The sequence below is a fragment of the Drosophila miranda genome, assembly GCF_003369915.1.
Source record: "Drosophila miranda strain MSH22 chromosome Y unlocalized genomic scaffold, D.miranda_PacBio2.1 Contig_Y1_pilon, whole genome shotgun sequence".
Taxonomy (NCBI): Eukaryota; Metazoa; Arthropoda; class Insecta; order Diptera; family Drosophilidae; genus Drosophila; species Drosophila miranda.
This window is the reverse complement of record NW_022881603.1, coordinates 16,084,619-16,108,763: the sequence shown is the minus strand read 5'-3', so window position 1 is coordinate 16,108,763 and position 24,145 is coordinate 16,084,619. Positions and strand designations below refer to the sequence as shown.

At 45.6% G+C, this 24,145-nt stretch overlaps 2 protein-coding genes across 3 annotated transcripts in view; one reads left to right on the top strand and one right to left on the bottom strand.

The window, feature by feature from the left end:
• Positions 1–19,472, top strand: part of LOC117190696 (E3 ubiquitin-protein ligase MYLIP-like) — a 34,002-nt gene extending 14,530 nt beyond the window's left edge. The window contains exons 2-4 of the mRNA XM_033395759.1: positions 16,475–17,493; positions 17,559–18,203; positions 18,272–19,472. Of these exons, the coding sequence (XP_033251650.1) occupies positions 16,475–17,493; positions 17,559–18,203; positions 18,272–18,563 (1,956 nt within the window). The 3' untranslated portion in view covers positions 18,564–19,472. The remainder of the gene's footprint in view (positions 1–16,474; positions 17,494–17,558; positions 18,204–18,271) is intronic.
• Positions 19,473–19,498: 26 nt separating this feature from the next.
• Positions 19,499–20,430, bottom strand: LOC117190697. Of its 2 annotated transcripts, none has more exons than XM_033395761.1 (3): positions 20,335–20,422; positions 19,887–20,267; positions 19,499–19,822 (listed from the first exon to the last, which is right to left on the bottom strand). In XM_033395761.1, exons 2-3 carry the CDS (start codon positions 20,158–20,160, stop codon positions 19,740–19,742), a joined length of 357 nt encoding a protein of 118 aa, XP_033251652.1. In that variant the 5' UTR covers positions 20,161–20,267; positions 20,335–20,422; the 3' UTR covers positions 19,499–19,739. The 2 variants fall into 2 exon arrangements, with proteins under 2 accessions (XP_033251652.1, XP_033251651.1); XM_033395760.1 differs by having other exon boundaries at positions 19,500–19,822; positions 20,319–20,430.
• Between the last annotated feature and the right edge of the window lie 3,715 nt (positions 20,431–24,145).

Below are 24,145 nucleotides of genomic sequence, written 5' to 3'. Positions count from 1 at the left end.
TCCTTTGTTTCGGCAAAAATTAATTTTCCAAGCAATTACATCCAAACCGAAATCTGAAACATTCTGCTTCTGCTTCTCCATCCACTCCAATGGCATTTGCCAATTTCGGAATTAATTGGTATAGTTGCCAGAAATGCACTTTCATTCTCCCTCTCTCTCTCTCTCTCTCTCTCGGTCTTTGTACACACAATGCAACCCTGCATTTACCGCTAGCTCCCGGGGGGTGCCATCAGTTTTATGTCGCTTTGGGTGCAGCCAGGGCGCTTATCATGTTCACTGGACGGACATTTGAGTGCGTGCGGTGCTGGGGCCTGTCCCCAAAATGCAGAACAAGCCGCAGGCCAGGGTTGCCAGGCCACCGAACCAATTGTGATTGCTGCCAGAGAGTCATTTCTAATTGGGTTGCCATTCGATTACACACAAAAGAAGAGGGAGAAAGAGAGGGAGAGGGGCAGTTTCAAGGTCACGGGCGAAGGTAAAACGAAGGAGGCTTAAGGCAGTCCTGGCAACCCTGTGCCTGGGCCTGCGATTGGGCATTTGGCATGTGTGTGCTCTGCTCTGTTGGGTGTTGAGGTTTGTGTAGTTCCTGGAGCCCGTCAGCTGCTGCTGGTCGGGCATCCAAGGCTGTGCTGTGCGTGCGCGCGCCAGCCAGTCTGCGTCCTCGCTCCACTCCACGCCACTCCCTCCCTCGGCCCGTACTTTAATGTGCGTCCTTGCCAGACTCCAGTTTATGTTTACACCGTGTGCTGGCAACGCGCCCGCAAATCTATCTGGAAAATGGCTTCGCAAAGCTCTTCGCTCGGAGAGAAGAAGTCGAGGCGCGCCCAATCAAAAGGAAATTATTTTCCCGTGCCAAAGCACGCCATAAAGAGTGGGTGTGATTAAAGCCAAACAAATTGTGCATTTGTGCCTGTGTGTGTGTGTGTTGGCCAGGCCATCAGCCGGGTGGGTGCCGTTTGGGGGCTTGGGGATTGGACGCGGACCGGCACTTTTCTACGGAGCCCACGACACCCACCAACCCCCCACCACCCCCCTCTAGTGCTATCTATTGTTTCCATGGTTTTTGCATATTATCCTTGAACTGCCCGTAGCTAGTAGAAAAATGTGGTTAAAAGTAAGACGGAAGGAGGGCAGACGAGGCAAAACCATAGAAACCTGAATGCACAACAACTGAGCGGAAATATGGAGCCCCATCCATCCCCCCGCATGCCGCGTGCAACTGCAACCGCCACATGCATGCCACAACAACTAAAGCTTACTGTGGGCCAAGCAAACACGGCTTAGAACAATATTAAACAATAAAAAATAATAAAATTTCGCCAGGAAAAAGATTTCGTAGAGGGGGCCCAGAGAGGAACTAAGAGGCAAGCGCGAGAACAATAAATTGCGTGAAAATGCAACCGAAAAAACGACAGCGAGACAGAGAGAGAGAGAGAGAGAGAGAGAGAGAGAGGGGGAGGGAAAAACAAACGTAGAACCGAAACCACAAAGCGGTGGGAATGCATTGAATGCCTTTCCATTGTATTCGAATATGGTTCCCCATAAAAGCCGACAAACCACCTCGAAGGCCCCACACCAACCACACTGGCCCCCCCTGCACCCCTTTCCCCACCCTTCCCGCACACCCTTGCTACGCTGAGTGCCATTTTGGTGTGTCTCTAATGGCAAAGCTTTTGTTTCTCCATCGTATTCGTCTTTTTTTATTCTTTACACAAACCCTGCCCCTGCCCGCTGCCCCCTGGCAGAGTCCTGTGTGGCTTTCACTATTATTTTCTTTGGCCTTTCTTTTACCCACATGTTTGCGGTGAGCTGGAGGTGAGCGAGCGAGCGAGAGCGAGAGCCCTGTAAAACAATAAAAGGCAATAAAAGCTCATATAAAAAAAATAATACAAATGAAATCACACATTGAGGAGTCCATAAATCCAATCAGGAAAGGGATCCAGTCATAAGACAACGATTGGATAATGAAATTGCATGTGAAATTGGGGAATAATACCACCATCTGGCAGAGGAACTTCAGACGGCCATAAGATATGGTGGGATATGTATGGCAGGGCCAGGAGCCAATCAGTAATGGAATTAAGCCCCATAAAAGAAGAGAGTATGTTATGTCTGCCAAATGAATCGAAAATGGAAGGTAAATGTTGCTCAATTTGCTCGGAATCGGAGCCATCCCCCCACCCACCAACCATCACCCACACACAGCCTCTCGCACTCATAAAGTTTTCATCTCCTTAACGGATTTCCCCATCAAATTCAATTGAATTTCCCGAATCCAATTAAATGTCAATTTATTTTGCTCGCATTCCAAAATGTTATCCATTCCACAGCGACCCTTCCCCAATCCGCAATCCCCACACCTCGAGTGTTCTTAATTAAATGTGATTTTTTCAGTGCCCAGCGGCTGGCATTGTTTAAGGCTTTTACACTGCCAGCGGCCCATTCGGCGCTTGGATAATGGCCTTTTAATTAAGCCTCTTTAAGGGACACTTTCGGGCTTGACGAACATTTCTTGGCTTTAAGGGGATTTCTCTGAATAGAAAATTTGCTTGACAGCAGAAATTTGTTGAATGGAAAAGTTCTTCGAATGGAAAGAGTATTTCCCGAAAATATGAAGCATTGAAGGATAATAATTCTTGTAGCATTATTGGAAATTGTTCAGGGGAGCGTAAATGCAATGCAAGTTATTGTATAATTAATAAATTTCCCTGAGGCACTTGTAGAATTATAGAATAAATTAATTCCATTAAAAACTATTATTTTTGTAACTTTGAATAATTTATTGCGAAATAATCAGATCGCAGCGGACAGCCGTCAATTATTTCCAATCTCTGTCTGGGAGCCGAGACCTGCAGTCTGGACAGATTGCAAAGTCCCCATAGGGAGTGCACCGGCACTCCCCCTGTCCCTCCCCCTCCCCCTGTCCCTTGCCTGGGAAAGCAGCCTTTTCCGCCACTTAATTGCTTTGAAAAGAAAATTCTACAATTTTAACGAAGTGAAAATTGCCATTTGGCATATGGTCCGCAATCAAATGTTCATCAGAGCATTCAGGGGGTGGCCCGGGGGAGGAACAGCTAAGGGCGGTCAAGGAGTGTGGGATGTATTTTTCTTGTTAGCTTAAGCCTGTCACACGCGATTTCCGATATCCTATCATCCCCCCTGTGAGCCCTGGGAGCCCTGCACGCCCGCCAAAACGAAACCGAAACGGGCTCAAGGTCGAAGGCAATTTAAAATTAGAATAAATGCGGCTTGGCACGACAGGCAGGCAGTCGCAGGACGCCAATCATTGGGCAATTTTCAGTGTGTGCGCCTCAGGAAAAACTCAGGAAATGATATATTATTATGTATTTGGCCCGACATATCAAATGCCAAAGCGGAATTATCAAGTGCAAACATGGAATGGCTTCGGGGCTCGGCCCACGGGTTGCTGGTGGGGGGCTGGTTTTGGCCAAAAAGAAAATCAATATAAGGGAGACAGAATCAGCGGTTGTGGCACCTGGCAACAGGCTCTGCTCCGTCTGTGTGTGGGATATAATATACATATGTATGTACATACATATAAACGAGGTGGAACGTTGTGAGTTGCTGCGGACACCGCAACTCTACAGTTATACCCGATACTAAGTCAGTATGGCTCTCCTCCGGCAGACGCCGCTAATATTAAACGACACGACAAAGAGTGCGTGCGAGAGAGACAGAAAATCAGTCTGAGCGTGACGTCGGGCGCTGCGTAGCCACTGAAAATTGATTTCTTGCTTTTGGCTACAAAAATGATCCGATCTGATCCAGATTCAGCAATCTGATAGATATGGTCATTATCTATGATTCTGCGTTTTTAGTTTTCTCGAATGTGCAATATTGTGGATGCAACAGATTTTCGTCTTTTGTGGGGGCGGAAGGGGGTGGGGCGAAATTCTGAGATATACGTTTTATAGTGAGATCTAATAGAAGTGCGGATACCAAGTTTGGTTACTCTAGCCTTAATAGTCTCTGAGATTTGTGGATGCCCCAGATTTTCGTCCTTTGCGGGGGCGGAAGGGGGTGTGGCGAAATTTGGACACGAAACGGTCAAGGTCCGATATCACAGGAGTGTGGATACCAAATTTGGTTGATCTGGCTCTGGCGTTACACACATCCACTTTTACCACAAATCTAATATACCCCAATACTCATTTTGAGTATCGGGTATAAAAAGATACATTTTGTTGTTGCCAACTCACGGATACGGCGATACAGAGAGACGTGTGTCTGTGTGTATTTGATAACTTAATTGAAATACATTGGAGAACGGCCAAGCCAGGTCGTGGGCGGAGGGGAAGCTGCAAAACTTGGATGGTAATCCATGCCAGCCCTGCCTGCCGGATTTATGGGTAAACCAGTTCAGAGCCAGGGCCCGAAGATATTGGGTAGGAGACGAGGGCGTATTACTGAACGGATAAATCATCCGAGAGGGGCAGGAGGAGCAGCTGCAGCAGGATACTTTCGCTTTATGTAAACTTTATGGGCCCAGGCTCCAAAAAACCGATTTTCTAATATCTTTATTATACAAGTATTTTTTGGAATTGCGCCCCCATCGCCGCCATCCGCCATTTGCCATCCGCCACTTGGGTGGCTGCCACTTCCTTTGTGGCCTGCCGCATAATGCGGAAACTAATTATGCATCCTTCCCCCCCCCCCCCCCCACACAGGCACACAAAATCCTCTCTAAGTAGGAACAATTTTTTGTAATATTATTACCTTTTCTTTGCTTGGAATTTTAAACATTTCCGAGAGATAAAATCTCGACAATTGTCCAAGTTCTTGGCTGAGTGGAGAAGAGACCATGACCTCTGATTCTGATTTACAAGTTCCTCTGCCCACACACACACACACACACACACAGCCACAGAATAGACATGGCAGACTATGGACTACAATATGCATCTCCAGAAACAGCAAATTTCATCATCTTTACATGCCACAACATGCCACATTTCGTATACGACTGGTACTCTCCTTTAACCTACTCTACCCTCCCCTCCTCTACTCTGGGATGTGTGCATTTGACATTCTTCTAGCAAACTTTTCACATTGCCTTGTTGTTGCCTGCTGTAAAAGTTTTCGTCTCTTCTTACAGGAAGAGAAAAAAATGACCCTAAATGTTATTTATCAAGTTTGCAAATGTGATTCGTAGTCGATCGAAAACTATGACAGAAAATTGTATGGAAAGCAAATTGAATTTGTTTCCATGGGGGATTCCTCTTTAAACTTTTTGCCAAACTTTTATCGGGTTTAATGGAAAGTTTGGTCTAATGCGATAATTGCCATTAAATGTTTACGGATTGCTGTAGGATAATGCTGTGCGGATGGGAACTTAATAAAATTTAATAAACTCGCGCACGGATTTTCACGTGGACCGCAAAATGACCCACAATCAGCGGGTCTCTGGGTCCTGGCATCACGTCCTGGCAATTGGGAATGCGACATGCTAATTAGGGGCTGGCCCTCCCTCGCTTCCTGCCCCACTCTCCTATAACGTAATTCATATTTCGACTGCCGCTGTTACTTTTGTTAAGGGCTTGTTTGCATTGCAGTCAACTCCAAGGATGGGGGTGGCATGGGGCATGGTGCATGGGGCATGGGGCAGGGGGTCCATGAGTCAGTGTAGTGGAATGGAGTGTAAGGGCGCTCGGGCGAGACCACTCCCCTGCGGCTTTTCCGCATTTTCGCGCAACGCATGCGAAAAAAAAGTGGCAGCCACTGAAAATGACGCATACTTAACGAGAGGCAACAAACAACAACAGCAGCGGCGGCCAGAAGGAAAGGGAAACACACAAAAAGCAAGAGAAAAACGAGAAAAATTGTGGCAACTGGCAGCAGGACATTCTCGCTCGCACACAAACACAAACTTATATGATCTGATTTTATTTATAGGGAGCACATGCATACAAATATCAGCATAACTTTTATTTAAGACCTGCTGCAGCCTCCCCCGCCCCGCATGCACTTGGTGCTGGCTCCGCCCGTTGACGCAATCCGTCGGCAGGCTGTGCCAAAAGTCACGTACAACAGCAACAGCGACAGCGACAGAAGCGTTTTCATTAAAAATGCAGGAAGAAGGCCGCACTGGATCACTCAACAAATTGGGGACAGACACCCATAATTGCCCGACAAAACAAAGGCGAAAACAAAAACCAAAACATAAATAGCAAAGAAAGAGAGCTTTATGACTGCGCCGCTGTTGCGCCATTAACTTTGCTCTCCCCCAATGAACCGCAATTAAATGTCAACTGCACTCGAAACAGAGGCGAATAAAAGACAGCATTCTCTTGAGTAAAGGCGCAGCAGCGGAGTGGCGGGAGAGGAGGAGATCCCTGCTATAGAAACAGAAAGAGAGCCGCACAAGGATGTTGCTTTAATTAAGAGCATCAGCTTTCTCTCTTTTCAAGGTACATTATGAGACTAAATTGTTCTTAACTTTATTATCGCACCCCAAAGCAATTGCTCAAGCTATTATTGCATTTTTAGCGTGCACTTTGAATGCATTTGTGTTCGTATTCTTGTTGTTTGTTTTTAGCTTTTAGGTTGTTTCGTTTCTGCTGTACGATCTATGGCCAACGATCAAAGTCCAATGTGCAGTCGGTCGCTGCCGCTGCTGGCGTTGCTGCTGCCGTTGCCTAGGCCTGCTGCAGATATTAAATGCACAGAGAAAGGGAGAGAGAGAGAGAGAGAGAGAGGGTACGAAACACACGTGCTCCCATTCGAAATAAAGAAGAGTACACGTAAAAACTAAAACTGCAGCTATTTTCACATAGTACCCTGGGAGAGGGTATTGCGGCTTTGACCAGCTGTTTGCACGATCGCTGTAGTTTCCCCGAAGCTCAGCCGAAGTACAATCAATGCGCAAGGGTATCCACAACTACGGTACAAATGCTGGCCTTTTCTTTCCAATTCGCCCTTCAATCACATTAAATTGTAAATGTGAGATTATTGGGATTAGAAAATTGATTAGTTACTACATGTGTAGCAACTATTTAGTTTGGCCTGTCATTTCAATTGAAAGCGAAATTGGATTTTGTGTAGCTCAACATTGTGTCAGGTGCTGAAGGTCGAGGTGCTTCCAGCTGAAGGTCACGGGGGGTGCACCTAGTACATATGTACGCATGTAGGCTGGCGAATGCAACGAACGACAACTCGACTGATAGGGGCATTGCACATTGGCACTGCATTTATTTACTGACAGTTTCACCTTCCTTTCGAAAACATTCTCTTGATTCTAAATGTGTAATATTTTTATGCTGATCCAAGGTGAAGAGATTTCGCTTATCTATGTAAAGGACAGTGTATCAAGCAGTTAGCACTATCCCATCTAAATTAACATTTGAACTTAAGATACCATCGATAAGACCTAACCGATATAACCAGACTTAACCGATGTTTAAAAGACCTAACCGATAAGGGGTTATCGATACGGGAGTCGGTTGTTGGAAGTGGAAGCAGAAAGTTGAACAAGAAGTCGGAAGAACAGACTCATTAATTGCACATCTTAAATCATACACTTTGTACTCTTTTTCGAAAAACACTATTAATAAACGATACATTTTTATTAATCTTACATTTGGGGGCTCGTCCGCGTCGAATACAGAGCTCGGAGTGTGTGAAAAAGAAAAACAGAAGAAAGCAGAAGCTGATGCAAGAAGAGGATTGTTGAAAAGTTGTTAAAGTTGTTGTTTGTAGCTACATAAAGTTGTAAAGTTGTTGTTGGTGGCTATAAGCCTTAAGTTGAACAATCCAAATTCTGTGAGCCTAACAGTAGACACGGAGTTTAATAAAAGATCGGTCGTTTAATTCGGTTGGAAAATTGTGAAATTCATTGTCGCGCCGCAGCGTCGCCTTGTCCGTGCGCAGTACGTACACAAGCAGAAAAAACACGCACAGACACGTTGTGTGTGATACACACTTATAAACAGAAAAGACAAGCACTCGTCGGATACACAGACACAAGTCGAAAAGAGCCGCAAAATGATGCAAACACCGCCGCCGTTGCACTGGAAAGAGAGAGAGAAGGAAGAAGCTGTACCAGGAACGTCGCGCACGAGTGCAAACGAGATGGAAGATTTAGAAAATGCAGAAAACAATACTGATGACAAGATTGATCAAATGATAAAGTTGCTAAGTTTGAAACTGCTTTGCGATGAGCAACGAGAAATGAAGATCGCTCCAGATAATTTTACAAAAGTTGTGAGCGATTGTGATGGAAAATCGGTTCACATAGAAAAATGGTTTGAGATATTCGAAAAAAATGCCGACGCATATGAGCTTACTGAAAAGCAAAAGTATGTGCAGGCCAGAGGAAAAATGACCGGTGCAGCTAAGCTTTTCCTTGAAGCTGAATGCGTGTGCACCTCTGAGGAACTCAAGAACGTATTATTGGATGAATTCACATGTAGCTATAACAGTGCAGACATTCATAAGCTGCTGCAAGAAAGAAAGAGGAAGAGTAGTGAGTCGATGCACGAGTACTTGCTGCAGATGAGAAAAATAGCAGCAGTCGAACAGCATAAAACGAGTTTCAAGCAGCAAAGTGGGCAAAGCGGTAAAAAAGAATATTGCTATAACTGTGGATCAGGAGAACACAAACGCAAAGACTGCAAAGCCGAAACAAAGTGTTTTAAGTGCAATCAGAATGGTCACATTTCGCGTAACTGTCCTTATGAAGCTGATAAATTTGATAAAGTTCGCGTCGTTTTGGATCGCAGTCGCATGAAAAAAATTCAAATAAACGGCATTGTTGTTGACTGTCTTGTGGATACAGGGTCAGATGTAACCATAATCAAAGAGAGTATGTTGAAGACCATGAAAAACGTTAAACTTTTGAAGTGCACAACTATGTTGCGCGGTCTGGGTCAGATATCAACAAAGCCTGTTGGATACTTTAATGCAGAAGTTACCGTGGATAAGTTGCAGACCACACAGAAGTTTTTAGTAGTCCCCAGTAGCCAGATTGATTTCGACGCACTTTTGGGGCATGATTTCATTAAAAAGTTCCGTTTCGTCGCTGATATGCAAGGATACACGTTTTTGAAGCATGACGCAGATCCTGTGCCAACAGATGAGCATGCTCTTATATATAATGTAACTGAAGAGTCATCCTTTGTAGATAAGATGTAAGATGATAAGAAACAGTTACCAAATGCCCACAGAAGTTGCAAAGCAGTCTCCAATCCAACTGAAGATAGTTCCCGACGGAGTAATCAAGCCGTTTCATCACTCACCGAGTCGTTTATCAACAGACGAAGCCAGTGCCGTAAAGAAGCAAGTCGAAGAATGGATCGAGCAAGGAATCGTGCGCAAGTCGTCTTCAAATGTAGCGAGCAGAGTTGTCGTCGTGAAGAAAAAAGATGGTACACTTAGAGTTTGCGTAGACTACAGGAAGTTAAACAGCATGGTATTGCTGGACTGCTTCCCAGTCCCGATCATGGAGGAAGTCTTGGAAAAGCTGCAGTCGGCTAAGTGGTTTACCATAATGGACCTTGAAAACGGATTTTTCCATGTGCCTATGGAAGAGCAAAGCAAGTCGTATACGGCCTTTGTTACAAAGGAGGGATTATTCGAGTTTAATAAAGCGCCTTTCGGATTCAAGAACTCGCCAGCTGCGTTCATTCGGTTCGTAAGCTATATTTTTCAAGAATTAATCAACTCTGTCGTTATGCAGCTTTATATGGACGACATGATTGTTCACACCGCGTCGCCCAAGGTATGCATGAGGAAGACAAAGTTGGTCCTGGAGACAGCTGCGCAGTTTGGCCTAAAGATCAAGTGGAAGAAATGTAGCTTCATGCAGCCACGCACTAGCTTTCTGGGCCATATCATTGAGGACGGGAGAATCTGGCCCGGCAAAGAGAAGACAGCAGCTGTCAGTCGGTTTGCTACGCCCAAAGACATTAAAGCAGTTCAAGCATTTCTGGGACTCACAGGCTTTTTCAGAAAGTTCATCCCTGGCTATGCACAAGTTGCCCGGCCGCTCACGAATCTACTCAGGAAGGAAGCAGTTTTCAACATTGGCGAATCAGAGCAACAGTCGCTACAAACCTTTAAGAATCTGCATGTAATCGCACCTGTATTACATTTATACTCACGAGAAGCGCCAACGGAACTCCACACGGATGCATCCAAAGAAGGTTTCGGAGCAGTTCTGTTGCAGCAGTCTGATGGCAATTTCCACCCGATTTACTATTGGAGTAAAAAGACTACACAAGCCGAGTCCAAACGTCACAGTTACTATTTGGAGGTCAAAGCTGTATACCTCGCACTCAAGAAGTTTCGTCACTACCTGTTGGGGATCAAATTTGATCTTGCCACTGACTGTGCGGCGTTTAAGCAGACAATAACGAAAGCAGATATACCCAGAGAAGTTTCCCAGTGGATTCTGTATATGGAGGACTTTACATTCAAAGCAGTACACCGCCCAGGGGACAGAATGAGACACGTGGACTGTCTCAGTCGTTTTCCGCAGACATGCATGTTCGTGACGACGGAGCTAACAGCTCGGATAAAGAAAGCACAGCAGGATGACGATTTCATCAAAGCCACAGTTGAGATCCTGAAGCAGCACCCATATCAAGACTACAAGCTTAAAGGAGGTCTTCTCTTCAAATCTGTAAATGGCAATGACGTATTGGTGGTTCCAAGGCTGATGGAAAGGGAAATCATTCAAGGATCGCATGAAGTTGGTCATTTCTCCACAGCGAAGACAATGCACTCAGCTCAGCAGCAATACTGGATTCCGCACCTTGAACGGAAAGTAAATAAGTTGATTACTAATTGTATCAGTTGTATAATTTTCAGCAAAACAAGAAGGCTATCTTCATTGCATTGACAAGGGTGACACACCACTATACACGCTGCACGTTGATCATTTGGGACCAATGGATGCGACAGCCAAGCAATACAAGTACATTTTTGCTGTGGTAGATGCATTCTCCAAGTTTGTGTGGCTGTTCCCAACTAAGTCAACAGGTCACGAAGAAGTTGTGAAGAGGCTGAGCGATTGGTCATTTGTGTTTGGTTTTCCCAAGCGCATAGTCAGCGACAGAGGAGCAGCGTTTACATCCAACGCATTCAGCGAGTTTCTCAACGAGAACAAAGTCGAACATGTGTGTACAAGGACAGGTGTGGCGAGAGGCAACGGTCAGATTGAGCGGGTGAACCGTTCAATTTTGGGTATCATCGTAAAGCTCTCAGCTCAGGAGTCAACGAAGTGGTACAAGCATGTGCCACAGGTCCAGATGGCGATTAATTCGCATGTGCATTCTACGTTGAAGTCGTCGCCATTCGAGGTCATGTTTGGGACAAAGATGCACAGACAAGCTGAAAGTCGACTATTGGAGGTGCTCAACGAGGAGTTGGTTACGCAGTTTAACAACGAGCGCCAAGAACTGCGTGACCAAGCGAAACAAAACATTGAGAAGGCGCAAGAGGTGTACAAGCGCTATTATGATAAAAAACGACGACCTGAGCACGGCTACAGACTAGGAGACATGGTCGCGATCAAGAGGACGCAGTTCGTCGCAGGACGCAAGTTGGCCAGCGAGTATCTAGGCCCATATGAAGTCACCAAGGTATAGCGGAACGGTCGCTACGACGTCAGAAAGGTTGCTCAAGTCGAGGGGCCAAATATCACAGCAACGAGCAGTGACAATATGAAGCTATGTCGTTTTGTCTCAGAGAACGATGATATATTATCATCTGGGACAGATGAAGATGAGCAGGAGGGCCGAATGTAAAGGACAGTGTATCAAGCAGTTAGCACTATCCCATCTAAATTAACATTTGAACTTAAGATACCATCGATAAGACCTAACCGATATAACCAGACTTAACCGATGTTTAAAAGACCTAACCGATAAGGGGTTATCGATACGGGAGTCGGTTGTTGGAAGTAGAAGCAGAAAGTTGAACAAAAAGTCGGAAGAACAGACTCATTAATTGCACATCTTATATCATACACTTTGTACTCTTTTTCGAAAAACACTATTAATAAACGATACATTACTATTAATCTTACATCTATTCGAAAGCCATGAAAAGTGGTTCTAAGCAATATTTCGAGAAAGTTTCTGTAACTTGATTTACATATAAATGTACTGCAAAAGTGCACCTGGAATAATTTGTTGGAACCCCCAGTATCCACAGCGCAATTGTTCACGCCTTCATTAGTTGAAATATTCTCATCGCTGCACCTTGTGATATTGATCTACGGCTTTCTGCTATTTTATGATTATATAAGCAGATGGCTTCTCAGAGTCTGCTTTAATGAAATTGCACTTGCAGTCGCTTTTCGCTTTCAATATTTAAAATACATTTTCTTTTCCACAATATGTTAAGAGACTGTGCACAGCATCTCCTCCTCCTCCTCTACCTCTTTCGCTTTTGCTTCGTATTCGCAATGATTGGCCATTCGCAACTATAGCAACTATTGAGAGCGAATGGAGGAGAGTGGTCTGCAGGGGGAGGGTGGCTTGGCAGGTTGATAAAGATGGGGTTGACTTAAAAGTTTCCGTAGCTCAGGAGAAGTGGCGCACATGGCCAACACGTGCTCTCGGTCTCCGCGCATAAGTAATTAAGTGCAATTTATGGCCAGAGCCCGTGAGCGCGTTCCGTCATTAATTTCAATGCATTGAACCTGTTTCAGCACAGCAGCAGTAGCAGCCGCAGCCGCAGCAGCAGCAGAGCCCGGCCAATCCCATTCTCCTACAGACAAGTGCATTTTCATTGCCAACAATTTGTGTTCGTTCTGCAGGCAATGGGAGAGGGGGAATCTCTCCATCTCTCTCTGCCACGCCACCCCCTCACTCTTGCTCTCTCTCTCTCTCTCTCTGTATCTTGGACTCCACCTAGTTCCCAGCCTCAGGGCATGTTGGAGAGAGGTGATCACTCGACTGGCGCATGGTCTGCCGCCAGCAACAACAACTTTAACATGTTCTAAACATTTATGGTTGCGAGAGAGAGAGAAGGGGAATGGGAACGATGGAGAAGCTGTTATGCACGGAGATGTCATTCTTCCCGCCTGTCTATTCATTTCGTTTACAATGTAGATCGCGTCGCAGTCATTCATTCCGCTCTCTACGGTAAAAATTAGTACTACATTTCTCTTTTGCATCATAAAAGCGATCGATCTCTCACCCACTCCCCCGATGTGCTCTCTTCCAGCACGTGTGTTCCCATTAATCATTTAATAAGCATAATTAACTTTTCGATTTGATATGCCAAACGTTTACGGCCCATGCAAATTGTAAGATCGACTTTGCTCAGCCTCTCTCTGTCGCACTGGCTGTCGGTCAACAAAAGCACAACAAGAGTTCAAAAGTACAAAGTCCAAAGCGACGGCTCGTCGCCTAACTGACGTCACAAGCCGCCGAGGAGTTTTTTCATTACAGTTTCGGCTGGCCTGCTGCGATCAAACAGCAAAGAGCAATGACAATTATACATATTTATGTACATATGTAGCAAGACCAACAAACAAGTATGCGAAAGCAACATCACAACAAAACCACTCACGAGGCGAGTGCCAGTCCAAAGTCCAAACGGCATTTTGAAGACTGGGGTCCAAAGTCCATTGCAAGCGACACTGGTCGGGTTTTCTGCTGCCAGCCGCCGCCACCGAAGCAGCCAGCCAGCATGCTAGTCATACCCAGATCCCCCTTGCCTGCCCCCTCTCACGACATCAACATTTGGGCCACCATCCCCCCTCCACCCCTCCTCCCCCCACCTGCTGCCATGACTTGTCTTTCGTTTACAACAACAAAAATTGTTTGTAAAAGAGCGAAAAGCAATACGATGCGAAGCTCTTTTGTTTTTCTGTCTCCCACTCTTTCTTGGCGCTGCTGTTTACCTCGGTCAGAGCTCTCTCTTAATCCACCTGGCTCTCTTAAGAAGCTCGACCTCAAGTGAAGTAACAGATGTTACATTCTGTTTGTGTTATTTTACACGGTTCTACCTGATTTTACTACCTACCCAAATGATAGGCCATAACAGCAAATAATCCGCTGCAGGGTATTACGAGAGACGTTAAGTCGTATAATCAGTGGAGGGGCGGGCGGTACTAAACTCTTGCCATCTGCCTATTTGCCTGGTGGGGCGCACGCGCCCTGTCCGCAGATTTGTTTGTGTCTTGCCTTAGTGACAATTACGAAAGTTTCGGTTATGTCAAGCTTCGCTGCCCAGCCTAATTCGCTATTGTTGTTATTTGCTGATGGCTGGCTTCAGAAAATAAATAAATTTGTTCACGATTCGTGCTCGAATTCGAGTTGGTTTTGCATTTCTGTTTCATTTAATTTTAGCGAAATAATACACAAAAGTGGACTTTGCACTTGTCGGCAGGCAGAGAGAAGAGACAGCGAAGCTCTTTTGTATTTTTGCGGTGAATGAATCTCTCGCACATCAGCGATAGCGTGGGGGTCAAACAAATAGGCAACTCAAGAGGTTCACCCCGCTCAAATACACCTTGGAATGTTCTACATTTTTGGCTGCCGCCGCTCCTCCGCCTGTTGCCGCCACGTTTTGCTCTCAACAAAATATAATTCCAAATTAAAGCAAAAATATTCCCATGAGCCAGAACTTGTTTGAATATGTTTCCTAATTGGAATCAAATGCTCCAACCATTTTGCGTGCTATTTAAGCATTGGGGTGCTCACTTCAAGTCTCTGTGAAATGGCAGCAGAATCGGAGGAATTGGGGGGATGGGGAAATACAATAAAGCATTTGATTATTTTTGGTATTTCATGTTTGCTTCCAATTGAATGTATAAATAAATCAAGCAACGCAATTTAAGGCTTTAATAAACACCAGATGTGGCAAGAACTTTTATAGTAGAATTCTGCACCCCGAACTGTCTTCCCTTTCTAGAATACTCAACGAAAACCACAAATGAATTCGATTCCAAGCAAAGCTCAAGTCATTGTATTTCTCATTAGACTGCAAAACCCAATTTCGCTACGACATTCTATCCAAATGAATGCACTCATGAGTAGTAGTCGTGGAGACAAGCAAAACCACTCGAAGCCAAGCAAAACCACTCGAACCATGAAAATCCACTCAGGGCAAACGTTTCTGGACTAATTAAGACGCCAAAGTGTCGTCGACAGCCTGCGGTTTACGAAACGGGCGAATGGGATGGAATAGTACCTTGTGGTAGGTGGTGGGTGGTAGGCGGTTGGTGGTTGTAGGCACCGGATGAGATTCCAATCCCAAGCCGAACGCAGTTAATTAATCAAGTACATGGATCAATTTACATGCCACTGCCACCACTAGCACGCTAGTGGGGAATAGGAGGTGTGGCAACTTGGTAACGGTTGTTAACGGCACTGTGCAGAGCCGACAAGAGACGACTCTCGAGATGTTCATCTCCGAGGCGAGGCGAGGCAGCCAGCTGTGCCGGAAGTTGTGCCCCCCCCACCCGCCTAAAGAATGGCGTGGGGCTTATTCCATAAAGGAAGATTGGATTGGGGAGAGTGTGCTGTATCTGAGAGCGCATCGAGTGAATCCTCTCGAGAGTTTTCGCTGAAATTTAATGACTAGCTGTGCTGCAAAATGTTGAATACAGTTTAGGGAAACATTGCCGCCAGATTTAAAGCTGTCGAAGCTGCTGAAGCTGGATGGATTCGTACTAATAGTCTATTATATTATATTATATCTATGGAATATTCCATTATGCTTAATCAAGTGAAAAATGTTGAACAAATGCCAAGCGCCAAATAATATGCAATTAAATTTTTCCACAGAAAACAACAACAAAATTGAATGATTATATACGAAATTTTTTGCTTCAATTAAATTTTGTGTGGGCAAAACCTCAACGAGATGGAAGTGCCCCCTGTTGAACGGAGTTTCGAAAAACAAACAAATTCATTTTTTTCTCGACATTTCGGAATTTCATTTTGGAGCAGCAACCAATGGAAATGGGGCGGGGCCGGGGGTAGAGGCGTATATCTGGAACAGCATCATCATCATCATCATCATCATCACCATCGTCCTCGCAAACAACATCCTTATGGCTGCTGTTCCAATTCCAAGTGATGACACGCTCGTTGCATAAGCAAATATTTCTAGAGACCACCCCCAACCATCGCCCCCAATTGGCAATTCAGCCGCAACAGCACTTCTCTTCCGCTCCTCCGCTCCTCCACTCCTCCGCTCCGGCACTTGTTGTTGTTGATGCCAGCAGTGTTCCTACTGCTGTCACGGCAGCCTGACAGGCCGCGCTACTGACAGGACATGCTTTGCCTGAAACTGCTGGGAGCCGTATGTCGCTGACAGATTCCGCCAACTTGAATTGATAAGCCGCTGATCCAGAATAGATTGGAATGCGTCTGCCCCTGTCTCCTCTTCAGCTAAGCTTTAACTTTAATTAACACCCAACCATCCTTGAGAATATATAGAATAGCTCTCTTGAGTACATTGCCTTTATCTAATACAGAACTCTGTTTTTTCTCAGGTCTGTCGCGCCCTGAACATCATCTGTGAGATGGAATACTTTGGCCTGGAGCACTGGACACCCAACCAGAAGGAGACGCAGACGCGTCAGTGGATCAATCTGAGGAATCGGCTGTCCTGCGACAGCGGCAGCAGCGGCAGTGGCATCCAACTGATGCTGACCCTGCGCGTCAAGTTCTGGGTGCCCGTGCACTTCATCCTGCAGGAGAGTGTGCGCAATCTGTTCTACATGCAGGCCCGCCGGGACCTGATGGAGGGTCGGCTCTCGGCCAGCGACTGGAGCAATGCGGCCAAGCTGGCGGCTCTGCTCTGCCAGGCCGATGGCCTGCGCTTCAACAAGGCGGCCCTGAGGGCCGACTGCCCCATGAGGATGCGCCGGGAGCTGGCCCAACAGCAGCTGCAGCAGCAGCAGGCCCAGCAGCAGCGTCTGGAGCAGCAGCGCAAGGAGAAGGAGCACGTGCTGAGCTTCAAGAAGCGACGCCTGTCCAAGCAGAAGTCCATGGAGCACATCGAGAACTGTGCCCTGCCGCTGGCCGGGACCAGCTGCAGCCTGCAGCCGTCGCCCTCAGCCTCTGTTTCCGCCTCAGCCTGCACCTCCACCTCCGCCTCCGCCACCACATCGCACACCTGCTCCCACACCCACTCGAACTCCAGCTCGAGCAGCCCCAGCAACAGCAGCAGCCAGACGGGGCTGGACGAGCGCCTGGCCAGCAATCCGCTGCGCATGTACGAGGAGTACGTGTTCCTGCCCAGTCCCGAGAGCGAGGCCGATGCCAATGCCTCCGCGGCAGAGCCACCGTCGGACCACCTCAGACAGATCGCCACCGAGCACGGAAAGCTGGCCAAGCTGCAGATGAGCCCCAAGTCGGCCAAGTACTGGCTGCTGCAGTCCATTCAGGACCTGGCCGGCTATGGCGAGGAGCTCTTCAGCGGCGTCACCACCAACGAGAGCGCCACTCGGTGCGACATTGCCGTGGGCGCCCATGGCATCACCGTCTGCCGTGGGGGTGAGAAGCAAAGGTGAGTCCCGCCGGCTAATCCCCCAAAAATCCCCGAAACTAATCGACTCCATCCCTTTTCGTTAGCATCACCTTTGGCGCGATTGCCGCTGCCAAGTCGCTGAGGCGCACCTTCAAGCTGGAGTACGTGGACGATCACAACGATCGCAAGGAGCTCGAAATCAAGCTGCCCAAGCAGCCCATTGCCGCCGGCCTCTACCGCTCCATTACCGAGCGGCACGCCTTCTATGTGTGCGACAAGGTGCGGGGCGTTGTGACCAATCAGTTTACCCGGGATCTCAAGGGCACCATTGCCTCCATGTTCAAGGAGGACACGGAGCTGGGCAAGCGCTATGTGTTCGACATCCAGCACACGTGCCGGGAGGTGCACGATCAGGCCCGGAGGATTCTGCACGAGCGCGGCGGCGATGCGGCTGTCCTGGCTGGCACTGATGGCTGTGCGACTGCTGCTGCTGTTGCTGTTGCTGGTGGTGTCGCCTCCGAAGCATTTGGCGATGGGGCCGGCCCCAGTTCAGGTGCTGGTGGTGGCTCCATGGCCGGCAAGATAGATTTGGCCATACGCGAGAAGGAGGCGCGTGAGGCGGCGATTGAGCGCTGCGTGGACACGCGCATATCCGAGGCCATGCAATGCAAGATCTGCATGGATCGCGCCATCAACACAGTGTTCAATCCGTGCTGTCACGTGATTGCCTGTGCCCAGTGTGCCGCCAGGTTAGTAGTCCCCCTCCTCCCCACTCTCCTGCAACCGCGCCTAACCGTGTCTTCCCATCCCGTTACAGGTGCAGCAACTGTCCGAATTGCCGGGTAAAGATCACCAGCGTGGTCAAAATCTATCTGCCTCCGGAGCTGCGCACCAGCCAGTCGGAGAGCGGCGGTGGCAGCGGTGGTGGCAGCAGCAGCAGCACCAGCCACATCCCCAGCGATGGGCCTAACGACACAGAGCTGCAGCTGGACGAGATCTCAACGGCGACAGTGACAGCTGAGGCCACTGCTGGAGGAGCAGTAGGAGCAGGAGCTGGAGCTACAGCCGAGCCTGGTGGCGGCCAGGCCAAGGTCACGACGGCCGCCTAGAATTGGCTGTGCTCGCTGCTGTTCCGGCTGATGGAATGGGTGTGCGTGCCGATTGTCTGAGAATCATCCGAAAGCCATCCACTATGACCATAATCTATAGGGAACAACAAATCAAAATCAAAAATCAAAACCAAAAACGAATCAAGCAACCGAATGAATGGAATGTGCGGGGAGGGAGGGGATAACAGAGAATTCTGTCGAACAATCTTAGCTATATCTTTACTCAAGTATTCTATGGACATAAGAAACTGGAACCTAACTCTAACGTAACTCTTACTCTAGCTAGCTTTAGATACATCTACATAGATAAAATATATTGTAGGATCGATCTGTATACCTGTTTAGCTGTAGACTCTATGAGAAAGTGCTATTTAAACTCGTCTAAGACTTCAATGCCTAGCCTATACGCCTAGAATCTATAACTGCAGATTGTTTCATATACACTATATATATACGATCGTTATAGATCTGCGATACCTTTTACGACATCAGAGATGACGATATATGATAATGTATAACCCATGAATGTACAACATAGCGACTACTTACATCGGTGTTAGCTAATTTTACCAACTAAACTGGAGATGTATTTACTAATGCTTAGACACTGTTTAGTATTTCCCACAACCCGACCCCGACCCCGACCACCAACACCCCTTAATAAAGCCCCAATTCTCATACGTAGGGTATATTCTGAGTGTTGTGTGTGTGTGCATAGGACAAGCGTACAATAATCGCAAATCTAAGGAGCAAAAACTAGTACTAAGTACCTGCAAAAACCTGCATATAAACGGAATCAAATTACGAAAAGAAAAAGAAGATAAATCTCCGCAGCAGATATTACATAGTCACTAATAATAAATGTTAACAATATACATTCATACATATATACATATATATATATAAAACATAAAACTACCCATGAAAAAACCAGAAATTTATGTTTTATTTTTTGAATCTATTTTTGAAGAAGTTGATTGATTTTCACACTCCTTTCTCCACTTTGAACTGAATTTAGTTTTGATTTTGTCTTTTGTTCTTCTGTTTTCCATTTGATTATTTTTTGGCCATACTTAAAACTGAATATGATATAAAATAAAGTGTATTTTCAATATATGTATAAATATCGACAAAGTCCTCTCATGTACTCTACAACCACACCTCATCGAACTCTCCTCACATTATCGTGTTGTTGGTCAATTTTGGAGTTTCCTCTGAGGATGCTGATCCTTCTTGTGGTGATTCCGAGGCAGTGAACCCTGCGGGGGGCGTTAGGAGCAGGATCAGTAGGTAATCTAGGAAGAAAAGATACTCTCTACCCACAGATATGGTCAATCAAAACACCAATCAGTCGGATGTAGCTTAATTTGGGGGATAGACTGCCGCCTGGAAGGCCTGTGCCAGCATTGGACTCCTCCGTTTTGATCGTGTTGTTGCGTTCATAGGTAACGATGGGCCGTATCATGTTAGCAAAAATAAGGTGGGGCAGTAAGATTTGCTTGGGCAGCATTTCCTTCTTTAATTGCTCTTCAATGTTTTGCTGGATACGTTTGACGGATGTCTTCAGATCATCCACGAATTTTGAATTGTTCAGCATGGAAATAGATTCATTGATCTTTTGGGATGTCCTATCATATTTGTTTGTTGTATTTCGTCGTGTTTCACGGGGAGTTGTGGTCGTTACGAACGGACAGAATGCCAATCCTGCAATGGAATAGAGCTTGATTTATTGCATTTCTGCAACTATATTCTTACCCATGAGGATGCTGACAATAACAACCATATTTAATCTCATTTTGTGGTTTTGTTGGGCAACAACAGATTTCCGTTTGAATACAATGTTCAAAAAGTTGAAACTATTTTCATGGATGTGGCTATGCTGTGTTGCTCACGACAGGTGGCAGCACTGGCTCCAATCGATACTTTGCATCGATATTGCGATCAGATTAGTTATCGCACACTATATCGAACGACTGCCATCACCATTGCGGAACAAAACAAAGTGGAGATGCGATCTTGAGTACATTTATGGTATATTTTGGTATATTTCTGAGGGTCAGATCGTATACCTTATCGGATTTTCTTATTTTCTTGCCACCCCGTCTAGCTCACACACCTTGCAATTTGTATACTTTTCATAGTTTTTTTTTAGTATTTTCCAGTATATCTTAAGACGCGTTATGGTCTCACCCTCTTGTCCAATGTAGAAACCGTGTAGAAGTACCACTTAGAGCCATGTCCCAGGCCACATCGAATCGAATCTTGATCAGAATCGAATTCCTGGTTGTTTGCCATCAAAATCTCAATTTTTTGGATAACGGAGGTTTTTCACACTGGCGCTTCCATGAGGATTATATGAAAAAAAACGGCCAAAAATGTTTGAAACGTTCACATTTCCCCTTCAGGTGTCGCCTTTGTTAATTACATGAAAATATAGTTAATATGTAGCAAATGTGTAGTTAGCGTATAGTTACCATGTAATTAAATTTATTTAGTGGAAATTGTTGTTGACCGGTTTTGTTTAAACCTTATTTTATAAACAAACGAATTATTATGAGAACTTAAAGTTAACCAGTCTTGTAGAAAATTGATGCAATAATCGGATAAAATTATGAGTTCAGACCCTCAGGTTTTAGCTAGCTAGTTATATTCCACGGAATATCCAAAACGATTATCCAACTTGAATACAAATAATTCGTCAGTATATTTACGGTATATTTTTAAATATGGTACGTAGTTTCAGTATATTTCTGAGGCAGCTCTTGTGAACCTGCACTTTTCTATAACTTTACCTCAAATTGCACGTAAATAATTGCGCTAGTCGGCGAAAACACGCGGGTGATTGTGCCAATTATTAAGATATTCGAAAGCACTTGCGAGACACTCGCGAGTTCCAGCAAATCGCCAGAACAACAGCAGCAGAAGCAGCGCGCCAGCGCCGCAACAAGCGTAGGCAAAAAGCAAACAATTGGATAAGCGCTCGCTCTGGCAGCAGCAGCAGCAGAAGTAGAGAGAGAGAGAGAGGAAAGTGTTGGGGGCACGCTGCTTAAGGCTGATAGAAACTCTTTAAGCGTTTAAACCTTGGCTAACAGTTCAACATTATTACGTACAAATATTGTTCTTGTTGCGGCTGTCTGCTGTTGACGTGGGGGCAGAGCAGCACCAGTTGCAGCGCGAGCAGCAGCAGCAGCGTGTGATCGAGATTCTCGTCGGTTGTGGTTGTCGTTTTCGTCGCCGGTGAAATGGTGTCGACTGTCGTTGCCCTCGTCGTAGCCGTCGCTGTCGCCGTCACCGTCACCGTCACTGGCTCTGCCACTGCCTCTGTCTACGTTTCTGGTGCAGAGACCACCGCAGTGACCATGAAGCGAAAAATGCTGTTCTGAATTCTGTAAATGTTGAATAAAGTGAGAAATTTGATTGCACAAATGCACAAATCAGCATGAAAAGAACAGAAATGAGCAATAATAATTCAATTAAGTTTTTATACGCGTAATTACAAGAAATGAAAGCCCAAAACAGCTGAGAATATCAATCCAAACATATTCCATTTGTGCCCTTTAAAGCTTCAAAAGCAACAACAATGTGAGAAGGAGGTGCGAAAGAGTCGAAGAGAGTGTGAAAAGAAAGTCAAGAAAAGTGCCTGCACCCAAATGTGCTCTCAGTTAAGTTAAATCCCCATTGAATCTTCCTGCCCGCTCCTGCCCTGCCGTGCCCCTTTGCTAAGCGCCAAATGGTTTAACGGATTTAATTCCCCCAAAGCCCGTCTCCCACGTGGTTCACCCAGATGTTAACTCTCCTTGGGCTTCCTCAGTGAGCACACACACACACACATGCCTGGGATTAGCAGCGGATAGCGACTGGAATAACCCAAACAAAACCCAAAGTACAGGTCAGTATCGGAACAATCAGTACAATCATTCAAATAACGTTTCTTCAATTGCTCGGATCGCCTTGAGTCGGTGGAAACCGGTTTTCGGTTGGTTCGTCCAGACGCCAGCCAAATTGAAAATTCAATTAATTTAAATCAATCAAAGTCTGCCATCCATTCCGAACCATAGACTAAGTATTTCGTAATACGCGTAGTGCAATTAAAAATTTCATATGTACGTTTGAAGATACGATATATTGACTATATTGATTACAGATCACTCTGTTCAAGAGTTACATTTTTGATTAACTTTATGAAAACCCAACGGTTTTATTAAAACGGTTATTTAATTTATCGGAAAAAAGGGGGAAATAAAAATAAAAATGATGATTTACACAATAATTAAATGTCAATTCATTGGATCCGATGTATCACGGCTCTTCCGTACCCGAGACCTTTGGCAAACCAGAACGGTTATTAATTTACCATTTTTATTTGTTTTATTCCTGTTTGATTGGCCGATCCCCAGCCTCGAACCCTCGACCGTTCTCGGGCCCTTTTTAGCCGTCCTGTCCAGGTTTTTGAGGGGCTCTTAATGGAAAAAATGTTGTGCGGGCTTTTGCTTTTGTTTCCCCAATTTCATACGCTTTCATGGAGAGGGTACAAGCATTTTGGTCAGGGGTTTGCAATGGCTATGGTCTTAGATAGTTCATGGTCTTTTCTTGGTCTATTCGTCAATTTATTTCTGTTAAAAAATCTATCTTAGTTGCAAATATATCTGTTTGAATCGGTAGAAGACATTGCCTTAGAATTCCTTGCTATAGATGCGTCTGGAAGGGTATCCAAGGCTTCGCTTTCCTCCTTCCTGTTTCCCTTTGCAACTGTTTGGAAGGGGTGAACGGGGGGAAGGGAGAGGCAGTGGCAGAGACGACGTCCTGCTATAAAATGGCATGTCCAAATGCTGGTATTGGTGTGCGTTGCGCTCTTTGTGCATGTGTGCGTCTGTGCGTGTTTTTGTAGCATTTTTATTTTTGTGCGAGAGTTTATTGCGCGGAATGCTATTTAATAAATTACATTTTATGCTCTCTCTCTCTCTCTCTCTCCCTCTTTGTCCCCATCTCCCTTCGGTCGGGACAGGATTTATGTTTTTCATGTCGCTATTGTTGGCTCTGTTGTTTCTGTCTCTTTCGTTCCTGTATCCTTTCGATTTTGGCCAATGCAAATTTTAAAATTCAATTTTGCTCGTAACTTCAATTGCAACAAAGAGAAAATATGTATGAAAAGTGCGAATATTCGCAGTTATTTCCCCATCCTCTGCTCTTCTCTTTGCTATTTCTCTGCTATTTTTATACCCGATACTCAAAATGAGTATTGGGGTATATTAGATTTGTGGTAAAAGTGGATGTGTGTAACGTCCAGAAGGAATCGTTTCCGACCCCATAAAGTATATATATTCTGGATCAGCATCAATAGCCGAGTCGATTGAGCCCTGTCTGTCTGTCTGTCTGTCTGTCTGTTCGTCTGTCCGTCTGTCCGTCCGTCCGTCTGTCCCCTTCAGCGCCTAGTGCTCAAAGACTATAAGAGCTAGAGCAACGATGTTTTGGATCCAGACTTCTGTGATATGTCACTGCTACAAAAATATTTCAAAACTTCGCCCCGCCCACTTCCGCCCCCATAAAGGACGAAAATCTGTGGCATCCACAATTTTAAAGAT